The sequence below is a fragment of the Ambystoma mexicanum genome, chromosome 9, assembly GCF_040938575.1.
Source record: "Ambystoma mexicanum isolate Mex_15411 chromosome 9, UKY_AmexF1_1, whole genome shotgun sequence".
NCBI classification, from domain to species: Eukaryota; Metazoa; Chordata; class Amphibia; order Caudata; family Ambystomatidae; genus Ambystoma; species Ambystoma mexicanum.
The window spans coordinates 1181604789-1181628316 of NC_090931.1; the positions used below are offsets into that span (position 1 = coordinate 1181604789).

A 23528-nucleotide genomic window follows, 5' to 3' on the forward strand; every position below is an offset into this window, starting at 1 on the left:
GCTTTCTGCATCTTTCATTGTTCAATACTTGCCACTCACAAATGTCCACTTATTTGCTTAATCTAAGAAAAATATGTCCTGCGTCGATGACTTATCCTCTTTGACTCCTTTCATGCGTTGCAGTTTCTTGCTGGGGCATCCTTGATCCTGAGCCAAACAAATATTCTTTGTTCATGCACATATTTGTGTTTCAGTGCCTGTCAGCTCTGCAGCCTTGGATTTCTCCTTGAGGTTTCTTGCTTACTATTACACAATGCTGACGTCCATTTTCTCAATATGTCTGCTTTATTCACGTAATATTTCCTACTTGAGCAAGCTTCTACATTGTCTTATTTACCTTATCTATGTACATCTTCTGCATCTCTTCTTACTTATCTTCTCAGCGTATATGATTTCTTCATATTCCCATATATGTACACTTTGTTACTTCAGTCACATCCATATTCTTTCAGTATTCATGTATCGTTTCAGTGCACCCTTGTGTCTTCTCCTCATGACGTCACTCTACATCGATCAGACTTCACTTATAGTTGTTCTATGTCCAGTGGTGTCTGCACACTTCCTTCTACCACATCATTTCGAGGGTACATTTGATACGGTAGTCTCAGCGCATCGCATCAATATGGTATTGGAAAAATACCCAGTATCAGGCATACATCCTGATTCATGGATTATTTGCTCCGATAAAAATGGGATTTGTGCGCCATCCTGCCCGCAAATCCCTGTTTAACAAATGGGGATTTGCGGGCAAAATGGCACACAAATCCTGTTTTTTTCAGCGCAAACAATCCATGAATCAGGGCCATAGTGTCTTCTTGTTCTTCTTCCAGTCTGATGGAGTTGAGGGGGCGGGGTATAATGATTTATACATCTGCTTCTCTACAGCTCGGTATTTCAAAGAATCATGTATGACATATTCAGTAATGAACCAGGAGTTTTATGCTTTCAAGATAATGTTAGTATCTGGTAAAGACCAGAAAATGCACGATGAGAGGTTGAGTAGGGTAATGAAGGTATTGGTAGAGAGAAGCCTCACACTGAGCAAAGAGAAGTGTACATTCAATTAAAAGGAAATTGACTTTTTGGGCCACATGATATCTGCTGCTGGGGTTGATGTGAAGGAAAGACTGGTGAATAACATTCAAAAGTCTACTGAACCAAGATAAATGGAAGGACTGTGTTCCTTCTTGGGTATGTCAGAATTGTATTATTTATATATACTAAACTTTGCAGACAGGAAAGTAAACACGGGCTCATTACAAAAAAATAATTCCAAAAATAACGGAATGAAAGGTGTACTGAAGAGTTTGAGAAAATCCAAGCTGCCCTGGATAAAACACTGTTGTTAAAATATGTTCAGGGGGAAGACCACACATGTTTGGGAGCTGTGTTGGTGCAAGTGGAAGGAGACAAGGAAAAAATAATAGCATTTGCTTCACGCCTTCTCAAGGGTGCTGAGTTAAACTATTCAACCATTGAGCTGGAACTACTTTCAATCAAGTGTTTGATTAAAGGCATTTAGGACATTTCTGTTGGGTTTGAAATATATTGTTCAAACAGATTGTCAACTACTGCAGAAGATGGGTCAGGACAAAGTTCCTTCAAGGATTAGAAGATGGGCGGTGGTCCTTCATGAATATCCATTTGATGTGTAATATGTGCCTTGAAATAAATGTACTTGTTGATTGTTTGTCACGGCTAATCGTGAGTGGAGAAAAGAGTGGAGAAAGTGAAGATCATTGTGATGAAAAGGAGTGTGCATTAAGCATTGAACAAACAATGGGCCCTAAGGATGAGTGGAGTATCTGTTGTGGTGATAAGGAATGAAGAGACTGACCAAGTGGTACCATGGTGGTTGCGATAGACTTTTATGAAATGATAAACAAAACCTATCTATTCCTAACTCTTAAGTGTATATCCCTACCGAAACCAAGGAAACTCGGGTGATCGTCAGAAAGTCTGTGAGTCAAACAAAAAGGCACCATCCCAGTCACAAAATCTCCTACTCTATCACTGTCACTACAACAAAATACCATAAAGTCCAGCTACTGTTTGTAATCTTGGAGAATGACTCCATACTCCTGGATGTAAAGCATCCAAAGCACCTTTCAAGTTCTTTGTTCTGGGTTCTCCATAACCCAACAGAAAATGAACAATTAAAACAAATTCTTGTGAGGCTAGGAAAATTATCGCTTCTCCTACTGTGTTCCCCAGTGCCTCTCACAGTTCTCATTAGTGTGTGTAGGTCCCTTAGGGAGGTGTTTAGAATCCTTAGATTTTGTATAACTCGGGTCTGCCCCCACTGGGATGATGAAGCTGTTCCTAGAGTCTCCCTCAACTTTCCAGCACCACACCTATGTGGAACTGGCATGGGAACTCAGACATTTCTTTGCGGTTTTCTCTCTTTCTTTATGATTTACAGTCTGGTAACTTCCTGGCACCCTCACAGACATGTACTTCTTCCCATTACCTTCTCCTGGGGACATTTTCACTGGTTTCACCAGGGGTCGAGGGTCCACACTTATTAGTTCAATTTCTTCCCTTAGCAGTTCTCTGCTTCTCACCTCTCTCCACCTTGTGTATTCGTAGATCATCTTAATGTAGCTGTCGGACCCATTGTTCCTGCTGTGATAGGTTAGGCCACCTCCATGTTCTCTCGTTCTCTCCTGACAGTAACCTATTTGGCTTTGCTGTAGGCTATGGTAGGCCATCTTGGCACTGTTGTCGACCGAACGGTCCACCCACTAGAGGGCGTGCCACCACCTCTCTGTCTCTGCAACATTGTCGCACCCGTTCCCAACCATCTTGCAAGACACTTTTAAGACATACCACTATTTCACTTTTCTGCTTTGGAGACAAGTGTGTGTAGGTCCCTTAGGGAGGTGTTTAGAATCCTTAGATTTTGTATAACTCGGGTCTGCCCCCACTGGGATGATGAAGCTGTTCCTAGAGTCTCCCTCAACTTTCCAGCACCACACCTTTGTGGAACTGGCATGGGAACTCAGACATTTCTTTGCGGTTTTCTCTCTTTCTTTATGATTTACAGTCTGGTAACTTGCTGGCACCCTCACAGACATGTACTTCTTCCCATTACCTTCTCCTGGGGACATTTTCACTGGTTTCACCAGGGGTCGAGGGTTCACACTTATTAGTTCAATTTCTTCCTTTAGCAGTTCTCTGCTTCTCACCTCTATCCACCTTGTGTATTCGTAGATCATCTTAATGTAGCTGTTGGACCCATTGTTCCTGCTGTGATAGGTTAGGCCACCTCCATGTTCTCTCGTTCTCTCATGACAGTAACCTATGTGGCTTTGCTGTAGGCTATGGTAGGCCATCTTGGCACCGTTGTCGACCGAACGGTCCACCCACTACAGGGCGTGCCACCACCTCTCTGTCTCTGCAACATTATCGCACCCGTTCCCAACCATCTTGCAAGACACTTTTAAGACATACCACTATTTCCCTTTTCTGCATTGGAGACAAGCCTCACTGTCATCTCCCGAAGCCGTGCACAAGTTTTCGAGGCTTCAATGTAGCCTCCCCAGTCACCTGTTTCTCCCTCTGGTTGTATAACAGCTTCCAGCTTGGCAGAACCACAGGGGCCATTTCTAGCCAGCCGGGTCATATGATGACAAAGAACACAGTCCTCCTTTGATGTTCAGTTTCAATAGTGGGAACAGCCCCAGCGTAACATCAGTCGAATTGACAGCAGCTGAGTGAGTGTTCTTCCCACTCTATTGTAGTGTTATGAAGCTCTTCTTCATCTCAGTTTTTACAACATTAATAAAGGAATATCCTGTCTTCCTTCGCCCCTCTTCTTTCCTGTACTGTTAAAAGAAAGGCCAGAATTAGCTGACCTGTCTTCCTTAGGTGTTTTAACAATTATATGAATAACAGGCTTCAAGGAAAGGATATGACCAAAGTATTCATTAGCACTTACCGGATAACCCTTTACAGATCTATTAGGCTTCTGAGCCTCAAGGGAGCAAGAGTAAAGGAGCTCCATCATGAGATGGGAATCTTTATCCCGAGAAAGATTTGGTGTGGTGGTATCCTGTGGGTCTGTGCGTAAGAGAAGGCTGCCTCCGATTTGCGTCCTTGTCCCTAGTAGGGGAGTTCCTCCCCAAGAGGTCCTCTGCATGTGACCACCCTTATGGAGACTTTTGTTTAGCAGCTTCACCAGCCTAGCCTCAAGGAAAGGGGCTCCCCTCGGGGGAGAAGTGACAAGAGTAAGTTAATCGTCACACTGTGGGGAGGACGATGGAGCGCTGAAAATAGTGAGAAATGAGATAAGAGAAAAGGGGTCTGTATCAAAAGTGTGTGTTGCAGGAATGGATTTAGAAGATTTGTGCATCATTAAGGATGAGTTGCAATTAAATGGAGACTGTGTCATGATAGGTGATAGGATAATGGCTACTTGTGGAACAAGAAAGAGGATTGTGCAAGTGGTTCATGGGGGCCATCAAGGTATTAATATGATGAAGCAGGACGTCTGTGCCGACGATTGGGGGCCTGGTTGTGACTTGGATATAAAGAGGGTAGTTAGGACCTGTACATCCTGTGAATTGAGAAAAATGAGTCTCAAGTCAAGAGAGAGTTCCATGACTATTGCTCTATTCCTGCATGCCTTGGGAAAAAGCTTATATTCCAGGGTGGTGGAGCGCCTAGTATTGTATTGTTTTCTGAAAAATGAGTGCACATGAAAAACGCACAGCGGATGCACTTTCGTCATTTTCACTCATTGTAGAAATGCACAGGTACCTTAATCGAAAAGGTGAGCTGCACATTTCTGTGGGGGTGGACAATAATTCAAAAATGTGCTGGCCCGCTACCTTGCATATATCTTGATACTAATGTACGAACCCCTGCTTGGGGAATGGTAAACCTAGTGTGACGGCCACGGTTTAAACGGCAGCTTTCACACTCCTGGAGAAATTAACTAACCTGGTGCCTGTTCCCAACACACACAAAGGAAGTGCCTCTTTGCGATGCATTTAAAGCGACATTGAGTTTATGAATTAGGGATGCGCTTTTATATACAGAGCAATTCCCCTTGATTTCATTAATTGGGAAATGGTTGAAAAAGTAATTCTTAATGAATGCATCAAAGATGTGCCAATTCAGATGCCCTTTGTATAATGGGCAGCTCATTTGGCCTGGAGAGCAGTGAAGCAGGGCGAGCACATTTGAGGTGGTGTTCCTTTTGAAAACGGATTTTTTTCTGACAGAATTGGCACATGTTATGTTCTTGTTCATTGCATGGGGAAATCTGTCTAGATATCAATTACCTCACTAGAACTCATGACCTATGACAAACACGTTTCTCTAAAAAGACTTAAGAATTGGAAACTGCTACTTTTTAAGTATAATTTAAGAGGATGAATGCCTCCTACGCACACACACACACACACACACAAACCCCACCCGCCCCCAAAATACTCCCTCCCATACACATGCATCAAGTCTAGCTTCATGGTCTATTTGTGTTACAACTCCTTGTAGAGCCTTCATGCGCCTTCAATGGGCAGCCTATGTTGAAAAACAATATGTAAACAATCAATACATCTGTCATTGTGGTTCCCGGGAGCGCCATACCTTACAAAAAGGTTTTTCCTTGAGTTCTGGTAGGTGTATTCTTACTACACAATTCAGTGGCCACCCCTTCAGACAGCATTTGGTCCTATGCTGATCCATATACCAATGCTTGCCTGGACAACTTTCTAGCCCTGCCACCCAGGATACATGACCAAAAAGTGCTCGCCTCAGTGGATTGAAGGTCTTGCCTGCCTCCTCAATATCTACACATCCATGTTCTATGAATTATGTAGATCTACATCTATTGAATCCATACCCAGTTCCATCTAACTCTAGCTATAAGCTGAATGTATTTGCCTGCCACAGAGCTGAATAATCTATGAATGCTTCAGTGCCCTGCTCAGCCCTATCTTTATATCAATGTATTATAGTTGTCTTTATGGCTACTTTTTACATTGTATTCTCCCCCCTATCTTCATCTAAACCATGACAGATCGTCTCTGCTAAGATATATCTCTGTTCTCCTGTCCAAACACTCTTCACTGTCTCACAACATAGCCACACACCATTTAACTTCTAAAATCACATGACGCTGCATAGTTGCATCACATCTCTACCTTCCAAAATGTTAATTCTCCTACACCCTTATTAAATATTTCACTTACCACAGTTTCCATATATAATGCTTTAGGTTTGTTCTCTTTCCTTCTGTCTCATTTATGTTTCGTTGTTTTTTTGTTGATATTTTTGTTTACATAAACCTTTCAGAATTCAATGAACACACAATACAAATATAATTCAATGCACAATTCCTAATTAATTAAATATTCATAATCAATACAATTCAATAGTGAATCATTCATACAGCATTTACATTTAATTTCAGTTGTTCATATCATGTCTCAAATGCTTGAATCCCACTTTCACTCTACTGACTTGCTCTGCTGCCCTTTTCAATCTACCGTTTGTCTTTTCGCTTCACTCAAACTGCAGATGGGTTAGTGTTAATTTAATTTGATTTAATCTGACCTGCACTACTGAATTAGAGTACATATCCATTAATAACTGCAGGCGACCAGGTGGTATCCCCAATCCATTGAGCTTTCTCAACAGCAGGTTGCAATCAACCATATCAAATTCAGATGTCAAATCAATTGATGCAACAAAGACAGAATTATATTTGTCACCCCAGGACAGACCTTGTATGCCCTTAACAATAGGGCCATTAAGAGAAGTTCCCATATTTGTTCTGAAACCTATCTGCCATTTGTCCAGTTTGCCGGCCAAACAGGCCCAAGATTCAAGATGGGACAGCAAGATCGCAGCAAAATCCTTGCTGTCTGCATCCAGTATGTCAATTGCCCTATAGTTTTTCAGACTTGATCTCACACCTTTTTTGTACATAGGGACTATGTGGGATTTTGACCAAGATTTGGGAAAGATACCAGTTCTATCAATAGATTTAAACAAAGTGGACAGAACTCGTGCCCATGCATGAGGATCTTGTTTAAACTGGAAGTTTGACAAGGAGTTTGGTCCTGCAGCACAAGGCTGCTACGAGAGATCACAATGAGGATAATGTCTTCCTCAAAATTAGAGGATCCCTAAGTATGATCAAGTCCACCATCAAAGGACATAATATTGGGAGCACCCATCACACTGGAATATTAATGTGCTGCACCCATTTGTCTTCTATGACAGTATTCAACAGTTTTTGCAATTGGGAGGAATCCAAGTTATTAATCACCCTCCAAAATGTCTGTGCATATTTGTTTCGTAATAACCTCAACGTACCTTCTGCATCAGCGTGGCTCTTTTTTGTCCGATTTTGTCAAGACCAATTTCAATATGCGAAACACACTTTCTTTACCTGGATATTCTTCCATAACGGAGAGAAGGTCATGTTCTTCCTGATTTGAATCACCAATCTATTTGTTTCCCATTTTCTTTCAGCAACCTCTATGCTAAATACATGTGTGTGGCTTTGTTTTATAAACATACTATTTCCCCCACCCTGAGCCAATGAACGACAGGTTTTTGGGAAATTTTTCCCCAAAGACATTCCATTGATGGGATACACCCCCAATCCCTCCAAGTGAGCCCACCACATACAACCATGCCATGATTTAAGGGAACATGCAATATCCAAAAGGTCACAGCCCTGTAAGTCTGTAACATCTGCACATTCAGAATTCAAAACTCACATGACCATAAGCCTTCCATTTATATTCTCACCATGCCAATCCTCAATACAAAGTGGAAGCTTTTCCAGCAAATCCCCTAGCTCACTCATGCAATTGTGCCAATAGATGTTAAAAATGGTGGCCGGGTAATCCACCATTGAGTCGTATATGCACCATCAGGACACCAAACAGAATATTCCAATGTATCACCACAGAGATAGAGGCGCCTGACTTAATCAAATTAATAAGACCCGCATACGGGTGACACAAATCACCTCTCCTAGTCTCCTGATCAAAGTCCCTGTATCCATCATAAAAGGGGATACATTGTAACCAGGTTTCCTGTAGGCCTACAATCGAAAAATGTTTAATCTCTGCACATACCTGAGGATTAGTGAAAAGATATGCATACCCCCTGGTTTTCCAGGACATCAAATCCAGAGAGCTGAGCACACTTGTTCCACTAATTTCTGTGAATCATCCCTAGAAGCCAGGACCAATCAGTTGTTGCTTCTGAGGCCCTTATTTTCCTCTTAAAAGCAGATATTTCCTCACCTAACACGTATACACTGTTGTTTTTTTCCACTGCCCATGAAGCCCTTTTCTCCACCGTGACTGACTCATACAGAAACCTGAGCTGAAGTAGAGCAAAGCCCTATCTGTTCGATTTAAGTGAGCAAAGTCAACTTTCTGAAAATCCTGGGAGGTTATGCCTCTCAACCCTTGTACTTCCCAGAATAGTGGGAGTATAGTTAAGCGATTCAAAATCACCAATCTATTCTCAGTCAGTACATTTTCAAGAATGTATTATTCTCATGTATTGTATTACATGCTTTCCTTTCCTCTTTCTCTTGGGTAACTGTCTTGTTAAGACTCGGGGGACCCACCAGAGCACGCGGACCCCGGGGAAGGCGGTTCACAGAGCCATTTATCATTGTTGAACACTTGAGTGAGCCTACATTTCCCTTTGGACAACCACCTGGGGTGAGATTACAAGTGCACCCCCTGCCCCACAGGCAACCCTCCCACAACCGAATTTGAGGATGATGTATGCAAACACCCCTTTTCCACTAGGCAATGGGTAGCCAATGGTCCAGGCACAGACACAGTGAAGTTGGTTCTCATGTTTTCAGTCCCAGCCAGCTCCCTAGTCAGGGCAGCAGCTATATTGTCCTAGCTACCCATTGTGGCTGCGGTGCAATAAGATGTGTTCTGCATTGCACATCCCTGCACAGGTGGAGCTTGCTGTTTGCTCAAAAGAGGAATAGAGTCACCAGCCCCATTCACACCCGGCCCCTGGGTAACATTTATGGGCTGTTGGGCCAAATAATTCCTGTTACTACAGCCTGGTAAGTCTATCCAAGCTCAAGGTGTTTGGAACCTAGCGACCCTCAGGTGATGGCACAGCAAACAGTAGAAACCGTCCTTTCTGGGCTATAGCGCAAGGAGCGCTCTTGCTGCTCAGCAGTTGGTTGGATATTTTTTGGGACTGTGGAGGGTCTGGAACCCCTTACCATCCTGAATTGGATTAACCCCTACACAGGGGATGGGGGCTAACGTTAAGTATTCCCATAACGTGTGCACACCGCATTCTGCATGAACGCCTGGAGATTGGCTGCACTGATTGGTGTGAAATTGGATTTGGTAGCAATACTTCCATCAGTTGCCTCTTGCCTGTGTTTATCCATCCCAATTGGAGACTCATGAGTGTGCAGCTGACACCATGCCTTGCACATGTCCAAAAGGAAAGCCACATGAATGCCTTTACTATGGAGTCATATATAGTGAGGGAGGCTCCGATGGTGGTATTATCCCATAATGTTGGTGAACAGCAGCTAGATGAATTTTGTGGCATCTTGCTCGAATTGAAATGCACATTACGTTCAATGTACATGAAAATTGACACTGGCGAATTCGCGACATTAGAATTGAGCAGCTCTGCGAACGCATGCTGGAAGAGGAGATGTGAGTTTGCTGCACGGAAGATTCAGTTTTGATACTAGAAGGGAAAGTCACGAGACTAGAAAAGGAACCAAAGCTGACACAAGAAAAAAATGATGACAGCCCGCAGAGACGGCAGCAAGGGGCCTGGTAGAGGTCTTCTTGGAGAAGCAGCTGACAGAAATACTGGGACACCCTGCCCTTTCTGATTATTTCCTAATCGAAAGAGCTCCTCGCTGTCTGCCCCGTATTGCTATCTCTAGGATACTTAACATCAGGGAGGGGGACTCAATTCTAATTGGGGAAGGAAAAAGTAGAGCTCAGGTTCGACAACACGACCATCTCAATATACCTGGATTACACTGTTGCAGTGCAGGCAGCGAGGAGGACGTATTTGGATGTCAAGCGTCAACTCTGCAACAAGAACGTCAAATGTCAAATGTTATTTCCAGTGATATTGAAAATCATTCATGGTGACAGGTCTCATTTTTTTACCATGCCAGAAGCTGCATCGAATTTAGCTGATTCACTGGCGAAATTCCTGAATAAAAAATATCCCAAAAAAGCAGCCTTCTATATACTTCCAAAGGTGCACAAAAGCCTCGAGAATCCACCAGGGAGGCCAATCGTGTCAGCAATAGATTCCCTACTGGAACCTCTCTCAATTTACAGTGAATTTTTTCTGAAACCCTTTGTGCTGGCAATGCCTTCATATATTAAAGACACCAAAGACATGATCAAAATCCTTCAAGATGTTGTGATAGAAACAGGAGATCTGCTAGTAAATATGGATGTGGAAGCGTTATACACGTCGATCCCCCAAATGGCATGCCTAGAAGTACTGGCAGAGGTACTAGATACACGCAGTAGACCACACAAACCACCAACAGGGTTTATACTAGAGTGTTCGAGACTCGCCATGACAGAGAACTTTTTTCTCTTTAAAAAACAGATCTTTAAACAACAAAAAGGGGTTAGCATGGGGGCTACCTTTGCCCCGCATGTAGCCAATTTATACATGGCTAATTTCGAATCGAGACATATTGCTGAAATCCTAAAAATACAAATGCATGGACAGCTAAAAATGTGGCGTCGCTATATAGATGACGTGTTCATCATAGGGCGGGGTGATAACACATCTTTACTTACTTTCCATGAGTGGATCAACACGTGTGATTCTAATATCAAGTTCACCATTGAATGGAGCAGAGATCAGGTAAGTTTCCTGGATTTATTGATCAAAAAACAAGGAAATGGGCTGGTTACCTCACTCTATAGGAAACCTACAGATAAGAACACTTTACTCCATTACTCCAGTTTCCATCCGGAGAGCTTGAAATTTAATTTGCCATATGGACAATTTCTTAGGATCCGACGCAATTGCACAGATAGGGACGATTATCAGACACATGCTACACAACTGAAAGAAAGACTCGATACTCGTGGTTACCCAAAGCAACTGGTCAAAAGGAATATGAAGAGAGCAGCCAACACCAACAGGGCACTCACTTTACAAAGTCAGGACAAAAAAACCAACGAGAGATTGGTCTGTGTCACAACTTACAACCCAATCAGTAATGCAATTAAAAAAATCATTAATCGGAACTGGGATCTAATCAAAAATCCGGGCACACTATCTAAAAAACCAATGTTCGCATTTAAACGAAATTGTAACTTGTGACAAAAACTGGTACACACCTATTATGAGAAACCTAAAGAAAGTTCAATTTTGAACCAATGGGGACTCCCACCCATCACTGGACATTACAAGTGTGGGAATTGTAGTGTTTGCCCTTTTACTGAGACGAAACATAGTTTCCGATATGGGACAAAAACATGGTTGATGAAGAACCACACCAACTGCCGCACAAAAAATGCAATTTACGTTATATCATGCCCGTGTCAGCTACTATACGTAGGGAAAACCACCAGAGAGGTGAAGATACGAATTGGAGAACATCGTTCTTGCATCAGGAATCACACGCCTGACAAACCTCTGGTTGAACATTTTGATAGACACCATCATAAAGACACAGACATAAAATGGTTTGTACTTCAAACCTTGTGCACCAAGACAAGAGGTGGAGATATGGCTAGTGTCCTACACCGCCTCGAACAGAAATGGATCTATTCTTTGGACACGGTTCTGCACGGATTGAACATTTCGGTAGAATGGAATGCCTTTAACAGCACATAAACTTCAGCATTCCAAGGACACACTAGCCACTGGGCTGCGCTAGGCTGGATGGGATCATACTAATTTATCTGCGGTCGAATTTTTCTAATAACATACACAGGGAGATCACATTAAAAAGATGAGGTAAGTAAACATCCTTGTTAAGCATTTTACGGAATTCCACTTTTTGTGGACTGCATATCCCGCAATGCCTAGCGGTCATGTGTCCTTTTGCGGTTGAATTTCTCTAACTATATGTTGAGAGAGACTGTTTCTAAAGAGATCAGGTAAGTAAACACCATCTGGAGAATACTCACGCAATCCGGCATATCCCACATTGCCGAGTGGCCATGTGTCCATTTTTTGCACAGCCGGACTTCACATCCCAGAATGCCGAGCGGCTGCGTGTTAATTGTACCAGCATGCCGAGCGGCCGTGTGTTAGTCTTAGCACACGCATTGACGCCGCGGGTACTATTGAGATTTTTACGGAGGAGCTCGCAAGGACTCACCTGCTTACGAGACGGCTCACGAAAGCACTAGGTGAGTACACGAGGGCTGGGGACGCTACCACGTGCCAACGTTTACTTTGCTTAATTGTAATTCCATGTATTCCGCGTGTATTTACAGCCTCGCAGCGCCGTCACCCACAATGGACACTCCACTTTAATCAGAGTACACCAGGGAACTCTATGAGTAAGCAATTTTCTTTCTTTTTCGAGTTCTCAGTTTAATAATAGCGAGATACAGGACTATTTAGACGTGTGGGTCCCGTGTTATTTGTTTCTCCCCTGCAGGCGTTCATACCACGCTCCTGCTTGAATTGACAGCTCTTATCCTATTGAGCCAGTACACCAGGGAACTTTAGAAGTAAGCAATCTTCTCTCTCTATTGAGTGTCCAGTTTAATATTAGCAAATTGTACGGTGTTTCAAATGGGATTACATAGACTCGGGGGTCCGTGTGATTTGTTTCCCCTCTGCAGGCGTCCTAATCAGGTTCTGCATCACGTTCCTGCTTGAATTCACAGCTCACCATCCTTACGGAGCTAGTGACCATTCCTATCGAGTGAGTACCGACCCACTAATGTTTATTACAATAGTCCGCGATACTTCCATATCAATCTCATAAGTATACATGTCCTCTCATTTTGTAGGACACACGACGTGAAGCTTATTAATTGAGAACTTTCACGACGGGATTCATTCCACTCCATTGGTCCGCCAGCCACTGAAAAGATTCAGAGGAGGTGAGCCAGTGCTTCACAGCTTTATTAGTCAAGCTGTCGACTCAGTAAAAGGGTTTTTTATGAAACAGAGATGACATCTTTATGTATTTTTCTCACTATTTTTTAGACCCAAGGCTTCCTTGCCTCACACCCCCATTTCCTTTTGAGACAACGCGGAACTGGCGTTTGTTCTCTTGTCCTGAAGAAGGTTAAACACAATATACGAGGGAATCAACTGCCCACGCTGAGAACTCAACCGAAACATGTTGACAAACAGTTTTCCCACCCCCTGAATGTTGACAGAGGGGCACATTGTAAATGTATCAAGTGTTGAAGTAACAGTGCCTAAACCGTCATTGTGATATGAACAAGATATCATTTTCTATCGTTTGTGAACATGATGAATGCATGAAGAAGTTGTGAATGAAGTATGTATGGAGGGATGTGTTGTTTTGGTTTATGGAGCCATATTTTACATGAATAGAATTGTCATTGTGCAATTTGGTGTGTGTTTTTTGTAAAATAAACAGTCAATAATTACAATTGAAATAGTAATCAGATGTTATCTTTGGTCTGGTTGGTCCAATCTCTCCTATTTTCATTATAATTTAACCAAAACATGACAACTTTGTGTCTGACTTTCATTTCAGACCCCTCATTACTATCACAGACCAGTCGCTAGACAGATAATCGGACAGGGTCTGACATTTGGGCACTGTGGCCACGGCAATTGTGGATTTGTGCAACAAATATGATCTATTGGCTGTGTGGGTGGTAGCTCATAAAATCCAAAATAAATACATATTACTCATCAGTCCATGACCCCCACTCCCACACAGATAAATGGATGGTTTCTAGTTTGATGGCAATCTGGTCAAGGCAGTCTGAGATCCTACCCCGTACACTATCTGGCCATTCCCCAGTTACTGCAGGGTGGCTGTGGTTGCCTAATTTAAAGCTGCTTAACAAATGCTGGAGGTTCAAACAGGACACTCTGATTGATGTAGTGTTTAGAGACTATTTGATGCTGAAAAGGCATTTGATTCATTGTGCTGGCCCTTCCTCTTTACGGCCCTGCAACAGATGGGTATGGGCATCAATTTTATTTCCCTAGTCAAGTTACTGTATGCTAAGTCTACTGCCAAATTGATCATTTATGGTGTCACCTCATCCTCCTTTGACCTCCATAGAAGCACTCAGCAAGGTTGTCCTTTGTCACCACTCCTTTACACACTGGCTATTAAGCCTCTGGCTTGTATCCTTCGCTTGGAGAATATACATAGAGGTCTTAGCTTCTGTACTCAGAAGGTAGTGGTCTTGTTGTGTGCAGATTTATTCATCTAAGCCTGTAAACAACCTGGAGCGTATTGCAAGTGCAGTAGTTAGGCTTGGGGAATGCACAAAGCTCAGAATAGACTGGGGCAAGTCGGAACTCCTCCCACTCATGCCCAGCACCACCCAGTTATCAACAACCTGGGGATTTATATGGTGCCTGGAAGGGGTGAGCTAATTTGGTGTTCAGGTCTCCACAGACTCAAACAAGCATTTTGAGGATAATTACCTTGCCATCATCTCCTCCATGGAAGCTAAATTAGTTAAATGGAGTAGCCTACTGTTATCCATAATAGTGTGTATACCAATTATTAAAATGGTGGTCCTTCCTACATTTCTATATATTTTTCTAAATGTTACGATCAAGCCACCAAGATCCCACTTTGATAAATGATGTTCCATGGTGAGCAACTTTATCTGTGAAGGTCAGCAGTTGAGAGTGGCCTGGGAGTTCCTCACACTTCCACTTGAGGATGGAGTCTTGTAGTAGGTACAATACCTGGACACATACTTTCAGGTGGCTCAGGTAAGTCACATCAATCATTGGTATGGAATGGCATTTTACGTTCAACAGGTGACACTTGAAAGGCCCATTGTAATGCTAAATAGGCTTACTGGTGAATTGTGGGGGAAAAGGCAGGTACCACATAAACAGATTAGCAGAGCCCATATGTCCATATCCGCTCTGCGCTATCTACATGTGAAGTATCCCTAGTCAACACTTCGGCCCCACACTTCGGTAACACCCACCTTGCACAGTTTAGCGAGACCCTGTCTAATGGCAAGAAGACATGCGCGCATTTCCACATGGACCAGCCAACCTTCCCCACTGTTCAACAGACCTATGCCCTTCCTGCAATGAAACAAGCACTTGACAAATGTGTCACAATAACTGTAATGCCTGCACCAAACCTCATGCTAACTGATCATCTAATCCTTCAGCCCCTATTTGACCACACTCCCTGTCAGCACCACTACGACAACTAATACCACAACTACTACTATTGGCCTCTACAATGGAACCATCTGAACCACTTCCTACACAAGGTCCTGCTTCACCCACCAAGACCAGGCTATTGGCCAGTGTGAATTCCTCAGCCCAAACCCACCCTACTAAGTGGATTAGCATAGACCATGACACAAGCAAGACCACCCTTTGAACCCAAGTTCAACATCTTACTAACATGCCACAAACGCTAGCCCTACCCATCAAACAATAAAGGGAGCCTTAATTAACACAAGGTCCATCCTTGCCAGCCCACTAGACATCTCAGACCTCATCACATCAATCGTGAAATGCTAGCCATTTCAGAAACATGGCTACACACAGCAGAAGGTCCAGACTTATCCCTTTCTGTCCCTCCCAAATGCATTATTTTTAGACAGAACCAACACCAGAGGACGGGGGTTGCGATTATAGCAAGAGACATCATCCCAATTAGAGAAATCAGCAATTCCAACATTCCTAGAGGAGAACATCTTACAGTTAAATGAACCCTCTCCCACACAGTGTCTGACCATTCACATGATCTACAGAGTGCCAAGCCTACCTTTCACCTTAGACAATGACATCACACAACTCCTCCCAGCAAACTCTAAACCGTCATCTGAGACCTTCACCCCGGGCAACTTCAACTTGGGTTTCCAACACCACCTCCCTAGCAAGCGCAATCAAAGCTCTAGGCTTTCCACAACATATTCTCAACCACACACACAAAAAAAGGCTGTAACCTGGATTGGCTTGCTGACTCGAACTGTGACATCTCTATGATATCAAATTCGCCCCATCCATGGTTGGACCACAATATCAACTCCTTTGACATACCATTGCCCAATCTTACTCCTACACCAGTGTCGATGTTACCCCTTATCCTAACAAGGGGCTCCCGGAACATCACCACCACCAGTATTCTGCCTCTTCTGATTGATATCACAAGCCCCCAGTTCCTTACCAGTGGCCCTGCCACCATGGTAGAGATATAGAACCGATCACTCACATTAGCCATCAGCACTGTGGGCCCGTTGACACAGCGCAAAACTAAACCTATCACCCATCTGAATTCCTGGTTCACTCCCAATCTTAAAGTCTGCCAAGATAAAAAGTGTGAGGCAGAAACCATTGGGAGAAAGAAACCTGCTGAATCCAACAAAGCCTGCTTGACATGCACAGCCAAGGCTTATATATAAGCGATACTCAAAGAGAAAAGCTCTACCTACAACATAAGGTTTGACAAAGCTAACTCTAGCGCCCAGGAGCTTTTTGTTATACTACGAGAGCTAGAATCACCTGTGCCCCCCTGTAACTAGCTGTATAAAAAACAGTACCTGGTGTACAGACACACTACATTAGCTACTCAATAAAATGGCCATGCTCCAGATGAAAATACTGCCAAAAATGAATACACTGAATTGCTGCATCCTCTCTAACTCTGTCCCCAATCCTAAAGCCTCGCCACAAAACTTAAGTCTGTTCAGTTTTAATCTGGTCTCTCAAAAGGAGGTTATTCGGATTATAAAATGATTTAACCCATCCAGTTGCCAAGAGGATGTCTGCCCTGCTCCAGTCAATAAGGATTGCACAGAAGTGCTTGCACCATTTATTGCCTCCCTCATTAATTCCTTGTTCACATCTGGCATTGTACCAACAATCCTAAAGGAGGCCTGGATCTTGCCACTGCTAAAAGAAATGACCCCTTACTTAGCCTTCCCTACCAATTACCACCCCATCACCACTGTCCCTTTCCTTCTCAAAATCCTTGACCGAGCGGCATATCACCAGATGCAGTCACACCTCAAACTAGCAACCTCCTTGGCCTAAGCCAATCCGGGTTTCACCCAGGTCTCAGCACTGAAACAGCATTACTTGACCTGAAAAAACAACTTTATGAAGCCAAAGACACAGGTAAGGACGCCCTCCGCTTCCTGATAGACTTATCATTGGTCTTTGACCTTGTAGACAACCAAATCCTATGCCAACACCTGCATTCTGCAGCACACTTCTCACCTGAAGCTACAGCCTGGATCAACTCTTTTTTGTCTATTAGATTGATGAGGGTTTTCTCAACCACTGCCGCAGTCCCACCTGCTCGTGTCACTTGCAAGTCTCCCAAGGCTCCTGTGTGTAACCCACACTGTACAACATCTTAAACAAGGTAATTTATGATCTCCTAGATGACCAAGGCATATCTTACACTAACTATGCCAATGACACTCAGCTACTTCTCCCAATAACAGGCAACTATGCCACAGATTTAAATACACTTCACTTAGTCTATGAAACCATACAGGCATGGATGGCTACCCACTTGTTATGCCTCAATAATGATAAGACAGAGATTTGCATGATCGGACATCAAACCTCACTAAACAAACTGGACGATGCATACACATCCTTTGTCATTGATGGCCACACCATCCCAGTCTCGAGGGATGTCAAGGCATTAAGTGTTTATCTAGACTCCCCATTTCACTATTGAGATAGTTCAACGCCATTTCATCATCTGCAGAACACACTACCAAGCTAATCAATGCCTGTAGACCCTTTCTCTCTACTGTCAGTTGCTTGACCAACACCCGGGCACTCATAGAGTCCAGACTGGATTATTGCAGCACCCCGTTCACAGGCTCCTCCATAAGCAAGCTGCAGGGCATACAACACAATGCCCTCAGGGCAGCTCTCAACATACCGAGATAATAGCATATCTCCACCACCAGAAAGAAGGTGCACTGGCTGCCGCTCCATGAGCTGATGATATTCAAAGCACTTGCCATCACACACATAAACTTGCATATCAAGTACTGACCCTAAATACATTTTCTAAAAACGTATCATAGTACAATTGACCAGACCCACTTGTACCCCATACACTCACAGCCTGGCTGATCCTAAATTCAGGGTTCAGAAAGTTGGCGGTCTGAGCTTTCTGGTCATTGCTGCCAATAATTGGAATGCTCTACCTCCCGGACTAAGAGTGGGTCAATCTTACTGGGCCTTCAGTAAGCAGCTTAAAACACTCCTGTTCACCCGGTATGTGATCACACCTAAAAATGACATTAGATTTGCCTGAACTGCTTGTTTATTCTGTCAGTAATTGTTATCATAACCAACCTTGCAACTTGTAACCAGCATCTTGATGACCCACGGCTTAGTGCCCTTTATGAATGAAACAATAAATAAATATTACTAGCCCTGCCCAATGCCACTTGATATATTCTTCAGTAGAATTGGTGACTTGGATAGATCATTTGAGCCAGGGGTGCACATGGAACTAGATAAGCTTGTTTTTATTAAAGTGGATGACTTCTTCAGAGACGGGAAATTCATCTGTGTGACTGACTATGAGAATATAGGGGTGGAGGACTCTGGGTGCAAATGATCTTTCACAGGTTTAAGGGAGAAGATATGCTGATACTTAATTCATTCCCACATGTGCCCCAGCTCTCCAATGTACTATAGCTGCTTATGAGTAGCAATCAGTCACAACACACATATCTCGACAATGCACCATATTGCCCAAGGGTAGTGTGGCGGCAGGCTGAGGCATCCGCTAGAAGTGGGAAAATGCTTTAGGCTGGGATATTCTGGAAGAGTACTGTAGATACAGATGTGCACAGGTTAAAAGCGTGTCAATGAACTACAAACATAAGTTGCTACAGTTTAAATGGGTCCATCAGGCATATATTACCCTTACAAACATTTTAAAAATGGACCCCTGGAGCATGCCCACACTGCAAAATGCTTGAGGTGGATTTGCTGCGCATGTCTTGGGACTGCCCCTGGGTGCCACATATCGGAGGTATATATAGATACTGCTAAACAAAATGTTATGTACGGATGAGATCATTAGTTCTGGAATATGTCTGCCAGGTCTCACCAGAAGCTTTGCAAAGCATATTCGCAGGTTCCTGGGCATTGCCTGTGGATAGCAAAGCTCTGTGTTGTGATGGGGTGGTGTTCACAATGGGCCCTGATGGTAAACGTCTGGCTGAGGGATTTCACTTAGTGCAATGTGCGAGATAATACATATAGAGAGCTGGTGGCCTCGCCTGCCTGCCCTGAGGACTATTGTACGGGCTTTGGGTCCTACCTTAAAAGCAAGACAACACCCATGTGAAGAATGTACTGTCTTGAGCACTTGTTAGTATAGTATGACCCTGCCGGTATGAAGGTTATGAGATTAACAATGCATCTTTTGCTGTCTGCAATGCGTGTTATACGTTATAAGTGAAACAATGCGATGTATTCATGAACAAAGCAAATAAAAGGGTTAACAACTTGAAAAATAAAGTTTACAAAAGAGAGGGATAGAACTGTCATTTAAATGAGTGTTTCCTTCAATAATACACCTTTTAATATTTATGTTTTAACAGGAAGACCTACATGTAGATGTGCAGTTGGTTTTACAGGACCAAACTGTAGTAAGAAAGTTTGTGAACATGTTTGTCAAAATGGAGGAACGTGCAGTGTTACAACTGGAAATCAGCCTTCCTGCCGTTGTTTGCCCGAGTTCACTGGCGACAGATGTCAGTTTTGTAAGTTTACATTGATACTTTCCTCAGGAACATGTTTCTATATTAACACACGGCAATTTGAGTAACTGCATTTCGAAATTAACCATGTTTAAGACTGTGAATATTGAAATTATAACATAAAAATGGTGATTTATTTAATCCAAACCTTGCAGTGATACAATGATACAAAATATGAATGGGAGGTGTAACAATAGAATGATTGAAAGGTGGGTGACTAAGATTATCCTAAACCAATATGTACAAAATCTAATTTAACGTGTTTAGTTAAATGTATATAGTGTGCAAGTAAAGGCAGCAATTGTTGACTTAATGATTTTCTTTCTTTGAATGTTGGATTTTCTTACATTGGATGTGCTTCTCTGAGATATTGGGCCTCATTATAACATTGGCGGTGACGCTATGAACGGTGCCGCTAAGGCACTGGCACCGTTCATACCGTCCCGCCGCATTAGGAGTTCTGCTCGCGTGTTCCTGGCGGGCTGTGCGGCACCCGCAAGCAGAACACGTGATTGCACCAGCACCATTATCAATGGGCCAGTGCAATCAGGCTCCACACCCCCATTCTGCCCTGTTGGGCAGAATGGGGATCGGGATGGCGATCGGGAGCCCGGCATTACCGCCACACGCGAATGGGCAATTACCGGCCCATTCATCTCATAATGGGCCGGTTATTGCCCAATCACGGGAGGCAGTGCCGGTAGCGAGCATGCAGGTAGCCGTGCCCGTCATACAGGCACGGCTACCGCCATGCTCGTAATGAGGCCCATTATCATTGTTGTATCTCTTGTGCTTCTTAGATGGAGAAGAACATCATTAGGTAAGTGAGAAGTATTGACAATGGCAAATGTTGCACTTTTGCATTGCTATGCATGCAGAACATTGCACTGCTACTATGCAATGATGAATGCCAATCTTACTTCAAATACCTTAGCAGTGTACTGTTGACTGTGTATATAGCAATCCCACATTTCTTATTACCTGACTAGAAATATAACCACTTGTTTTTTTTTTCTTTGTTAATTGCCACTCACATGTTGTTCTCCTAATCACAAATATGGATTATTCAGTAATTGCAACAATCTGTCTATATGAGATGCTTATATTTGTATGGACTGTTTTAGGATTATTATCATTAGATTTCCTTTATGTTTTAAACTCGCTTTGACATGTTTTCTAATCAAGAAACCAACTCTGAACTCCCTCGACCCTCTGTATAACAGGCCCATCAACATCCATCACCCGGAAAAGGTAGCAACCTTTATGTGCCGTACGTTTATCTGCCATCCAGGCTTCTGTCTGGCACACAAGACGTAATCTGAAAGTTTAGCTGTCTCGAATGATGGCATAAAGGCAGCAGATGAGAGAAGATGCCCCCTATTCTGCCTCTTACATATCTCTACCACATTCAACATAGATAACTATGAGGGCAATAAGGCTGGATCAGTGCTTGCCTGTCTATACATGTTCTGCAGTGGATATCAGCCATTCTGAAGGGATGGCCACTGAAACATGTGATGGGAGCCTGCTGATTGTTGCCTCTGCCCATTGTGTGAGTGCCACAATGCTGCATAAAACTCATAAGCAGAGGATTAGCAGGCTATGTGATTTAGGGCAAATTATAGACGTATTGTGATGCCTTGATGACTTCAAACCTGGAGGAGATCACGCTAGCTGCTGCTCAACACTGCCAATCCTTAAATGACCAGATGTAACACTTCCGTAATCTCCAAGGGTGCATATGGCCTCTATTCGAAATGTTTGACTCCTAATTTGTTCTATCATTTATTGGTTCTCAGATTAACACAGTTAAAACATCTGCTTCTTCAATTTAATTTTAATTTTATTTGATACTTATATAGCGCACAAAACCTGGAGGGATATAGGTGTTTTTAACTTATGAATATGGTTACAGTAAGTGCTTCAGGTTACAGAAAAGGAAGCGTAAGAGGTTAATTACATTGTGGAACATGCAAAGGTAGTACATCATATGCCAAGTGCCAGAGAGAGGTACATGGTGATCACATCCATTGAGCCTGACCACATGTTGCAGGGCAGCAGCAGCACAAAGATGCGAAAGTACAGTAGTGGGCAAATACATAGTGCCTACCCCATATTGCAGGGCGGCAGCAGCACACACATGCGAAAGTCCAGCAGTGGGCAAATGCATGGTGCCTACCCCATGATGCAGGGCGGCAGCAGCATACAGATGTGAAAGTCAGGAAATGGTCAAGTACATGGAGCCCATCCCAATTTGCAGGGCATCCGCAGCACACAAATGTGAAAGTCAAACAATGTGCAGATACATGGTGTCTACCCCATGTTGCAGGGCGGCAGCATCACACAACTGAGAAAGTCAATGAATGGGCAAATAAATGCTGCCTACCCCATGCTGCGGGGCGGCAGCAGCACACAGCTGCGAAAGTCCAGTAGTGGGCAAATACATGGTGCCTAGCCCATGATGCAGGGTGGCAGCATCATACAGATGCAAAAGTCAAATCAATGTGCAAATACATGTGCAAATACATGGTGCCTATCCCAACTTGCAGGGCAGCAGCAGCACACAAATACGAAAGTCAAACAATTTGCAAATGCATGGTGCCTACACCATGTTGCAGGGTGGCAGCAGCACACAAATGTAAAAGTCAATTAATGGGCAAATACAAGGTGCCTACCCCAAGCAGCAGTGCGGCAGCAGCACACCAATGCAAAAGCCAACTAATGGACAAATATATGGTGCCCACCCCATGTTGCAGGGCAGCAGCAGCACACAAATGTGAGAGACACACGATATGCAGGGTGGGGGTACACACAACATCACAGGCAACCAGGGGGGGTACATACAGCATCACAGGTGACCGGGGGAGGGGTACATACAGCAGCAGAGGCAACCAGGGGGGTACATACAGCAGCACAGGTAACCAGGGGAGGAGGGGGTACATACAGAAGCACAGGCAACCAGGTGGGGTGGGGGTACATACAGCATCACAGGTGACCAGGGGGTGTGGGGGTACATACAGCATCACAGGCGACCAGGAGGGGTGGGGATACATACAGCATCACAGGCAACCAGGGGAGTGGGGGTACACACAGCATCACAGGCAGCCGGGGAGCTGGGGGTAGATACAGCAGCACAGGCAAACTGGAGGGTTATGGGGGGTACATACAACAGCACAGGTGACTGGGGGGTACATACAACAGCACAGGCAAACCAGGGTGGGGGTGGGAGTACACACAGCATCACAGGTAACCGGGGGAGTGGGGGCACATACTGCAGCACAGGTAACCGGGGGCTGGGATATACATACAGCAGCACAGGCAACCAGGGGTGTGGGTGTACATACAGCAGCACAGGTAACCAGTGGTGGGTGTACATAAAGCAGCACAGGTAACCAGGGGGGTGGGGGTACATACAGCAGCACAGGTAACCGGGAGGGGTAGGGGTACATACAGCAGCACAGGTAACCGGGGGGTGGGGGCACATACAACAGCACAGACAACCAGGGAGCACATATAGCAGCACAGGAAACCAGGGGGGGGGTGTGTGGGGTAACATACAGCAGCACAGGCAACCAGGGGGTATGGGCGTACATACAGCAGCACAGG

At 43.9% G+C, this 23528-nt stretch overlaps 1 protein-coding gene across 3 annotated transcripts in view; it reads left to right on the top strand.

Annotated features, from left to right (window-relative positions):
• The window catches only part of LRP1B (LDL receptor related protein 1B), a 4835697-nt gene that overhangs the window by 4543910 nt on the left and 268259 nt on the right, over positions 1-23528 (top strand). For all 3 annotated transcript variants that reach the window (XM_069616528.1, XM_069616527.1, XM_069616526.1), the window contains exon 84: positions 19764-19925. In XM_069616528.1, coding sequence (XP_069472629.1) covers positions 19764-19925 — 162 coding nt within the window. The remainder of the gene's footprint in view (positions 1-19763; positions 19926-23528) is intronic.